Raw genomic sequence first — 10,648 nt, 5'->3', positions numbered from 1 at the left:
CCATATAATTCCATGTCATGATTTTTGGATAATATGGAATTCCATCTCATGACATGGAATCATGAGATGGAATCAGCGTGAAATCGCATGTCCAAACGTTGATTCCATATCGCGATATGGTATCGCATGGCCAAACGCCTACTTAGAATAAATTAACTTAATTTTGAGTCCACGTATCCCGAGATATAAGTAGCTGGACGTACCAAAATCTGATAAGATTCGTAATATTACAACATAATGTGCCTTTAAACAATTAGCCCATACACTATATTGATTTCTATAAGTTAACCTTAAATAAATAATTTTGGTCCATGGACCGATCCCAGCCCGGCCTTGGTGAAGCCTCAAGGGCCAAGAGCTTATATGAGCTGGGTTTATAAACCTTAATTTTAAATGGGTTTAAAAAATTCTATGACGGTCCTATATATGGGCTAAGCCCATTTTGACGACTCTACTAGTATTTCCCTTCCCTTTTCGTTGCAAATTAAAAAAGAAAAAACTTGTAAAGAAGCAGTAGCATTCGATCAACTTCCCCGAAGAAAAAGAGGAGCAAGAACGAGAGTGCTCCAATTATGAAGAAGAATCAGAAATGAAGGAAAATTAGCAAATTCTCCAAAGATACAGAAGAAGAAGAAGAAGAAATTAACAATTGGCTGGGTGGTCTAAGTTCTGATTTAGCAGTAGTAAACGATGCATTTCATTGGATCTGTATCTTTGGAGACTATGGTAGTAGTTCAAGAACTTTTTATTTGGTTTCATTTAGCATTTCAAATGAAGTGTACACAGAGATGTCTTTACCAAAGAAAATATTAGGAGGTTTGGAGTGCAACATGCTTGTTGGCGTTTCTGTATTGGACGGAATGCTTTGTGCTTATGCTACTTATGGTCATGAATGTAACCGTACTTTTGAGATATGGGTATTGAAAGACTATGGTATCAATGAATCTTGGAATTCATTGTTTATTAAACACCAGTTGAAGCCATACCAAAACGGTTTGCAGAGGGTCAAGTGTTATTCTCAGTGAGGACAATATATAAGAGGGCCATTGGGTATACTTGAATTCGTTGGCAGTGCAATTGGTTTTGGAAATGGTTCAAGAAAAAGTCATAATAGAATTGCTTTTACAGAAAGCTTGATTTCTCCGAAATCACTTAATATAGTATGATGGAGGAACTCTTTTCTTTTACTCTTAAGTTATTTATATTGCTCAGCAGTTAAGTTTCAAAATTTACTGTCGAAAATGTCAACTTGATAATATCAGTAATAATTAGAGTGAATTAATTGCTAAGAAAAGACGTGGTTAATGTTAATTCCATCTTTACTTTCTTAATACCTCTTCGTTACATAACATTTTGTTTTTTTCACATTCCCATCCAAACATGAGAAATAAGAGTATTAGAAGTAAACATCTATGAACCAGTTAATTCTGAAGTGTTGATATCAATTTATTTGGTATCATGACTCAGAAATATCTAAACTGGATCTTGAATGAAAAATCACAAATCGTCGTCTTGTATAATGGAAAAAAATCCTTTTGAATATATTGTATACAGTAAGAAACATAAACAACCATATTCTTTATCCTACGCGAAATTTGAATCCATATCTTACATCAAAAGCACGGTTAGCAAGCTGCAACATGTCAACTCTGAGGAATTAAAATCTTCAAAAGATTTTTGAACCATTATAACCTGAAACCAAATCTACTCATGATGCTGCCTGCTTTTGTTCATCGATGTCCAGTAACTGCATCTCACGGATAGAAAGTTCAGGTTTTGTGCCTGAGAGTTACTTCATTGATTTGTACAGGAGTTTTGGGTCGATAGTGGTCATCTGTATCTACTTCTTCGATTTCCTGAATAGTCATGACCAACCCATCATCATTAAGGTGGGGCGAAAAAGGAAAAGAAAAACATTGAAATCTCATTGCCAGGCTTGCCAATAGGTTTTTGTCAGTTCTTGACAAATCATAATGTAATAGTTCTTTAATCATAGTCTCGGCATGGACTTGAATGTTCACTAAATATTAAATGTGGAAAAGCAGTGAAATATCAAATATCTAACTTTGTTCTTCAAATTTTATATGCGGAAAAGGAAAAGGAAGAGGATCTATACCTGCACGGCATCTTCTCCCTTGATGACACGCCCAAAGACATTAATCTTGTCATTCAAATCTGGTATTGGTGCTGTTGTAATAAATAGATCAAATCCTCCACCTTCATGTTTTGCTTTGGAAGTACCAAGCATAAATGCCTCATGCTTAAGACTGAACAATAAGATTGCTAATTTAGCAAAAAACAACGAGTCAAGGGAATCTCAAGGCAACTGTATAAGACACAATAACAGCAAATGATGTGCAACAAAGACCTTGTGTCCAGTTGGCTGTAATGTTTTCCCCTCGATGTCCAATCTTCTGTAGCTTCAGGGTTTTCAATTTTACTACCTTGAATGACAAAGTTCTTTATTACACGAGTAAAATGCATCCCTTTAAAGTGACCATTCTGACTGCAAATACGTTTTAGAAGTTAATACTTTTATCATGCTTGTAGCACAACGTTGCCCATCCAAAACTTTACAAATGAAAAACAGAGAAATAAACAGACTATTTGTACACTATAACGAACATGCACTTCAGGTTCGTATCTGTATTACAAGGAACTTTGTGATGGAGATCCAAAATCAATATGTTCCTTAGATGACACACTTATCCCGTATTATGCATTCATCTCTGCTAATGGCAAAATCATCTTTAAACATCCATGTGAATCAGTAGTAGCATATAAGACCAGCATTCCAAGATTTTCACTGTTCTAGTTGGGCATACATGAGGTAGTGCTTTACTTTGCACCCTTACATAGTGAAGTCCATGAAGATTCTGAGTTAAGAATACAAAAAAGATATATTCCTAAACCTAAAGAGTAATAAGCGACAAGCTGTCCATAGAAAATGTTAGAAAACCCATGTATCTGCAGACGAAGACTAGAGATGCAACAAAAAATTGGTGATCAGCCCCTCTCCCTCTTTTTTTCTCCATTCAAAAACCAGGGAGAAAAGAGAAAGAACAGAAAACAGTGGATTTTAACTTGTTGAAATTCACCTTTACACCTAACTCCCAATTTCCACAAGTTCAAACTTAGGCAAGTGTTTCTTTAAAATATGAAGAACAAAATGTCTTTTTACCCCTTATTATTTTCGTAGAAGGTTGTTTTGAACATTTTTGAGGATCACTTAAACTCATCCAAGAATTTCTCCTTCTCTAAGCATGTGTATAAGTCATCAGGTGCTGCATGTGAGGTAGGGAAGAGATGAACACTTGGATTCGTCTACTTAGAGAAGGTTGCCTCGTTAGATTTAATATGAACTAGGGTAAATTAATGGTCGTCTCCGCAAAATAAATAAAAAATGAATATCCAGAAAGAAGGTGGCTTATTAGATGTATATAAACTAGGAGTAATTTGATTGTCATCTCCGAAAAAAGAACAAACCAAAGACAAGAAAAGGAAAGAAAAAGCAAAAAACAAGAAGTTATAGCAGTTACACACCTGAAATCAATGAACTCATTGACAATGTCAGGAGAACCATCCTTGTAAAGTTCCACAGTTATCTGTCCTTTCGAGGTGCTTATAAGCTACCAACAACACAGACAAGTTAACAAAGTCGAGAAAGGAAATAAGAATTACATAACAGAAAAGCATTGATATATGCAATTATAGCCAAGAAAAAACATGGAGGAGTACTCCAGATTTGAAAGAGAAACACCATTATATGCTACAACGTAAGGAAGATACAAAAAAAACTGTTCCCTTGAATGGAAATGACAAGTTATATTGAATTATATCACCAACTAAGGTGAAGAACACACGCTAGTAGCATGATCGAAGGAAAGCTGAAGAGGATGAGAGGAGGGAGGGAGGGGGTTGGACTGCCTGCCTGTCACACCGGCATACTCAAAGCTGGTATTCAGTAAATAAATACTAGCTGACAAGAAAGCAGGAAAGAGAATTTTCTGAACTTACAGCGTAATTAGGAATATCTGATTTCTTCCGCTCGATAAACTGCAGAAAATAAAGAGGTAAGGATATACATGAGTGCAAAAGAATACTAGGGTAAATGCAGTTTGTGGGATCTAAATATGAAGTGAATTAAGTTCATGAGAAACCAGGGTTCAAATCATATCAAAGACAAAAATCGCTTAGGTGGTTTCTTGATTCTTCCCATCTGTCTAAATCTAGGTGGGCACAAAAAACCCAGAGCCTATACTTGTGGAAGGTAATAGGTATCTGGTTAATCAAGGTGCAAGCAAGTTGACCCAAGCACCACCATTTTAAAAAAATATAAATCTGGACCACAACAAACAGCATATGTTGGTCATTGGAGCTCAAGAAAGAATATTTGCAATAATATCTACCAACTAAAAATAGGAGTTGTAAAATAATCCATACCTTTCTGTTTGATATACTATCCCGTGTTTGAACAATTGATCTAGGCAGAAGAAAATGAAAAGGTCGAAGTATGAGGAAAAGCATCTATCCAAATGCATCTTGTTCACAAAATATTTCAACAAATGTACAAGTGAGGCATTGTTGATGAAACAAAATATCCATCCCATATGGAGGAGATTGACCATGAATTTTCCATTTGTATTCATGCCCAAACACAACTCCAATTTTCAAATATCTTTTTGGGACAGAGTTAAAGGAAATCATCATAAAGCTAGATCAGAAGAGTACCAAATACTTCTGATAAAGATAAGACACTATTGAAAGTCTTTTAGTACCAGATAATGTGATCACCAAGCGTCAGAAATGGATATATCAAACTCAAGAAGCTCATGAAAAGGACATGATTAGATTAGTATTGAATACACATACAAGTGGCTATGACAAGTTTTAATATTAGTTCTCTATAAACACAAATAAAGAACCCAGAAATTAGAACATTCCACATCTTAGACTTTACATACAACTACTAACTAGGGCCATGCCATACCTAAACATTCTGTTGCTTCACTTCTCTTCCAAATAATCATAACAAGAAGTACAAATAGGGACCATTACCAACAATTCCAAGTTAACAACCTCGACAACTGCCAAAGAGAGCTTTGCTCTCTGAAGCAAAGAACATCGCATGAGTTCAAGAACATTGGAAAATTAGCCACTTACTTTGCTACTCCCAGAATGTAGTTTTGTCTAAATAACTACATATTTTTACATGTCAAGGCTAAACAATCAAAAGATAGCCAGTAATAAACAACATAAAATAGATAAGATCCTACAAGTAGCTACAACAATTTCCAAGAGAAGGCTTTCACTAACCTTCGAGCCCAGTATTTATATGTAGAGAACAGGGAAAACACCATCACAGCAACAATTAGGAAGTATACAATAATTGTAGGTACACTGACACCACTTGGCGCCTTCTTCTTTTTGCTTTGCAGTAGAAGAGCTTGAGGTTTTATCCTTGCCATGACACTTAAAAGTTAAAACTCCCTAGTATTAATTCCCTGAAATCATCATAAACAAACAATCACAACTCAACACAAAATTAGCATCCCACCTTTTAAACTAAATCAAAAAAACAAATAAAAATTTCAACAACCCAAAGGATTCCACAATACTACTCCCTCCCTCCGTCCCGATTTAAGTGTCTTAGTTTGTCTAGGCGCGGAGTTTAATAAAACCCTAACCAATTTGGGGAATTGCAGCCTAGTTGATTCATCAATTCATTTCAATTTTTTTTTTTGAGCTACGCATCAACTGAATTCAGATTCGGCAAAAGATAACATCTTTATATATGAACAATTAGGCCAATAAAAAGGGAAAAAAAATATGAACTTGATGTAGCATAATTGCATTTCAAGCTCAAATTTCAGAATTCAGACTGTAAAATTAATTTCTAACAATTAAGAAATTTCACTTGATTTTCAACAACTCATTGATAATATGGAAAAAATTGGCAAAACGAAAAGAAAATATTGAATGAACCTGAATTGCTTGATTGATTGTTTTTCTTCGTATTTTCGCTGTGATTTTTGTATTCAGCGTGGAATTTTAGGAAAGAAGAAAGCAGTTGGTAAAAATATTCAAAAGTTCATTTTTATAAAGTACCCTTTCCAAGAAGTTCTATAATTTATTTACTACGCAAGTTTTTTTTTTTTTTTTTTTTTTTTTAGATATAATATGAAACGTGTTATTTAACTTAGTATCATTTGGTATTTATATACTTTAATTTTGGGTGTGCATAAGTAAACACTTAAATTTGTATAAAGTTGACCAAGTAAACTCATGTGTATCTACTTGGCATCCTGACAATTCACACCCTACATGCATTGTGGCATGTAGGGCGCGTGTATTTACTTGTTTAATTTTATATAAGTTTGAGTGTCTACTTGTGCATTGGAGGGCATAGATGTTAGATGAAACCAAGTTAAAAGGGCATATTTCTATTTTTTTTTTCTCTTTTTACATTATTTTATTTTGAGCAAACAACACAAATCCCACTAGTTTATAGCCTAACCAAATGCCTTCACTTTAGCTTTTAGTTTATAGCCTAATCAAATGCCTTCACTTTAGTTTTTGAAATATCTTTCGTAATACATTTACTTTGTCAATTACATGTATGTGGCGCACTCAAATACATATGCTCATATACATAAGGATTAAATTAAGTGTAATATGTTCCACATACATTGCATCCAAGCGCGATTCGCATATACCTGAGACACATAAACTCTCTCGCCTGCCTCTCTCCGACCTTGCTCACCTCTCTTCCATATATATGTATCTAGTGTGATTCACATGTATTTGGAATGCACCAACTCTCTCCTTCACCCCTTTCTTTTTGTATATGTGTTTCATTATGTATATGGTATCAAAGATACATGTATCTTACTTAAAATTTGACGAAGTGGTATATCTAACTTGAAATTTGGTATAAAACTATTAATTTTTGAAACACTATGTAATTATTTTAAACTATAAAATGAATTAATAGTTACGATAGAAATTTTTGTGTGATTTAAGTAATTTTTCTTTTGGGAAACTTACATAAATATACCATATTAAGAAAATATTTACCATTTATAACAATAACATTTTTTTCACTTGATCACTTTAAATACATTTATAATACAGTTTTAATACATATTACAAAGAACAATTTATTATTCACATATAATACAAGTTTTATTGATGGATAATACATTTATCACTCATTTTAATACACTTTTAATTCAATGAATCAAATTTCTTACCAAACAAGCATAATATATTTAAAAACAGTTATAATACATATATATATTGCATACATAATTCACTTTTAATACATATTGCTGATTTAACATAGTATTGTTATATATTATTATAAATGGTAATAAATAAAAAGTATTGCTAAGATTAGTAATTATTTATTAAAATGTACCAATCTAAGTAATTTAGGCAGGAGAATGGGCCTTTGGAGGGATGGAGGTTACAATCCAATTAGAGATTATTGGGCTTAGGCCTATACTGAAGTAGTGGTATATGGGCCTTTTCGTTCTAACAACACCACGTCATCCCGGCAAATATCTCTATTTCAGGGTGGTCTGTAAATTTTGTCCTTTAAAATATATATTTAATATTTAATTTTTTTTCTTCGACACTTTTAAGTAACAAATAAATTGCTAAAATTTTCCTTAAAAATGAAATAACAAATAAATATTCGTAGGGTATAAATTTATATTTTTATGTTATAATATTCTACAAATTATGTCGTAAAAATATAACAAGTTGTGCTCGGACACCATATACAATATTCCACAAGTTATCAAGTGAAAAAACACTACACATCTACCATACATATTAGTTATCATTTTTTTAAAGAAAAAAGGAAGATAATGAACATATGTTTCAAAAAGAATTTCAATTTCTAAACACTGATAAATTTTTGAAAATACTACATAATTTATGTCATGCAATTTAATTTCCATTAAACTTATGTCAAGTGAGACAAAAGTTCTCAGAAGAATTAGGTCCGGATAGATGGATGTTTTTGTCAACAAATATTTGATAAATGAATAGCACTAGCAGGAACAAAATCTAATTTAAACCATTAAATTTGAGGACAAAAATTAAAAATCATCCCAAAATAGGATCAATTCTTGCAAAAACTTTAACAACACTGGAGTCGATTCATGGGGTTTGAAAATTTGTTAAAGTTTCATAATCAAAACATTAATGTCTATAAGTTTAATATTAAAAAATGATTTATGGGGTTTCAAGATTTGTCAGAGCTTCAAAAGTAAAGAACGATTCATGGAGTTCAAACTTCTATAACTTCAAAATCATAAAACGATTAATGAAGTGTTGGAGTTTCAAAATTAAGGAAAAATCATAAGTTTCAAAGCTTTATAAATTTAAGGGATAAGGGTCTGAAAAATACCCCAACTTTGATCGGATTTGTTGTTGCGATACTAAACTTTCATGAGGACCTATTACCTCCCTAGACTATTTAATACCATATTTTTTACCCCCTAAACTAGTTAATAGTGTATTTTAAAGGTATATATGTGCCCACGTGGACACATTACTATTTAAAATTTTGCATTATTTTTTATGTCCACGTGGGCAAATATATATATTTAAAATACAATATTAAATAGTCTAGGGAGGTAATAGGTCCTCATGAAAGTTTAGTATCGCAACAACAAATTCGACCAAAGTTGAGGTATTTTTCAGACCCTTATCCCTAAATTTAACATTAGCATTAAGGACCTGTTATTGAGATCAAACACTTATAAGTTCTTCTTTATTTTAAAAGTATTTCTATCAACATATATTTTCATATTAAAGTGTGACTATTTTTCGGTAACTTTTCAAATAATGGCTAAGAACTCATAATTATACTTGAAAATTGGTCCTCCCACCTTATTTTTACATTGAAATTGGTACATCTCAAAACATTAATCCAAATATTATCTTATAGGATTCTCCAAAATGGTTCGCCCATGTTCTACACCACTAAATTAAGATAATTTTCTAGAGAGGTATCATGTTTTAATCAATTCGGTGATGACTTATCAAACTGATTGAAAGACATGTTTACACAAAGAAAATACTATATATTGTCCTTGTTGTATATTTCGTCCGTTCAAATATAAATGTCATTTCAGCTAAAAATAATAAAAATGTCTCAAAATAGATATCGTTTTAAAAATTCAAGACAAAATATAGTAATTGCTTTCAATTAAATATTTATATTAAAGTGTTTAATTTTCAATAAACATCTATTAAATAGAAGTAATTTAGTAAATTATAATTTTTTAATGAACATAAAATGAGCTAAAATATTATTATTTTTTAGAGATGGATAGAGTATAAACAAACACAAGTTACCAAAAATAATAATTTCCTTAGTCCGTGATTCATATAATGATAAATATAATCCACTTATTCCAAGCATTCATCATTCATCATTCATCAATTAGCTTGCCAAGACAAAGCATAAGTCAACATTGTGTCTCTTTTCTTCCACTAGCATTTACCATATTAACATTGTGTCTCTTTTCTTACACTAGCATTTACCATATTAATGTCATGTGGTTGTCATAAATCTATTATTTTATTTAGTCCATAGAATTCAACATCACGAAAATATGAATGCATAAGTTATTATTAAACAAAAGTATGTGCAGCTTGGGCCCAAGTAATTTATCATGATTGATGATAAAATTAAAGTAAAATGTGTGTTACGTTAATTGACGATTCATCTTTCTGTCTTAAATTATTTATCGTGCTTCTCTTTTGCACATCTCTTACAAAAAACATGTTATGAACAATTTTGATTATCTTACTTTATTTCATGTTTTAAGATAATATTTCATTTATGTGTTATCATAAATAAAGTGTTTGTAATCATCAAGAACAATTACTATAAAAGATAAAATAAGAAAAAAAAATTAATTTTATCTTGAACTTCTAAAATAAAATAAAAAAATTTGAGAAAATTATTTTTAAAAATTGATAAATTGAAACGGAAAAAACATTAAATCATTTCATAGTATGTATAAAAACACGTAATTTATTTAGTATTAGTATAGTGTAAATTTTCCAAATATTGGACCCCCAAATTTTGGAACTTCAATTATTTTTGTGGGGCAGAGATGGATGACATGATTTAATAATTCGAGCATTTGTCCAACATATTACTTTAGTCAAAACATGTGTTGTCGAGGTTAAATTTGTAAAAAAAAACATTTGAAATTGAAGTGCTATAGTATTCATTTTTCTTGCAAGAAGTTGATTGTATACTCAGATGATGTTGCTTAATCTGAAGAATAACGATTGTGAATTTTTTTTGTTAACAATAAAAAAAAAGTTTGAAATGAGACTCAGGCGTGCTTAAATCCTGAAGTTAATTTTACGCTAGATTGTGCAGTTTACTTTGTTTTAGGGTGTGTTTGGTATGAAGGAAAATGTTTTCCTAGAAAATGTTTTCCTGGAAAACAAGTTGATTTTTGACTTATTTTCTCATGTTTGGTTGGTGAGTAGAAAATATTTTCCGGAAAAGATTTTTAGTGTTTGACTTATGAATGAAAAATATTTTTGAGAAATATCTTTTATTTTAACTAGAGTAGAAAATAATTTTTGAAATTGAAAATATTTTTTAAAA

The 10,648-nt window shown here is 31.4% G+C and overlaps 1 protein-coding gene across 1 annotated transcript; it reads right to left on the bottom strand.

The window, feature by feature from the left end:
- Positions 1-1,490: 1,490 nt before the first annotated feature.
- Positions 1,491-6,096, bottom strand: LOC102588402 (peptidyl-prolyl cis-trans isomerase CYP21-4-like). Its single transcript, XM_006339027.2, has 8 exons — positions 5,986-6,096; positions 5,317-5,504; positions 4,444-4,483; positions 4,018-4,056; positions 3,544-3,629; positions 2,369-2,506; positions 2,117-2,267; positions 1,491-1,856 (listed from the first exon to the last, which is right to left on the bottom strand). Exons 2-8 carry the CDS (start codon positions 5,466-5,468, stop codon positions 1,770-1,772), a joined length of 693 nt encoding a protein of 230 aa, XP_006339089.1. The 5' UTR covers positions 5,469-5,504; positions 5,986-6,096; the 3' UTR covers positions 1,491-1,769.
- Between the last annotated feature and the right edge of the window lie 4,552 nt (positions 6,097-10,648).

Source organism: Solanum tuberosum, unplaced genomic scaffold (assembly GCF_000226075.1).
Source record: "Solanum tuberosum cultivar DM 1-3 516 R44 unplaced genomic scaffold, SolTub_3.0 scf00008, whole genome shotgun sequence".
Classification (NCBI taxonomy): Eukaryota; Viridiplantae; Streptophyta; class Magnoliopsida; order Solanales; family Solanaceae; genus Solanum; species Solanum tuberosum.
This window is presented reverse-complemented; position numbering and strand designations above follow the sequence as displayed.

Bases quoted from the DNA above. Each gene is read 5' to 3' on its own strand.
- LOC102588402 (XM_006339027.2), bottom strand. From the start codon at position 5,468: ATGGCAAGGATAAAACCTCAAGCTCTTCTACTGCAAAGCAAAAAGAAG. The intron at 3,630-4,017 runs GTAAGTTCAGAA...TGTTGTTGGTAG, and splicing joins CAGATATTCCTAATTACGCT to CTTATAAGCACCTCGAAAGG. The intron at 2,507-3,543 runs GTGTGTAACTGC...ACGTATTTGCAG, and splicing joins AATGAGTTCATTGATTTCAG to TCAGAATGGTCACTTTAAAG.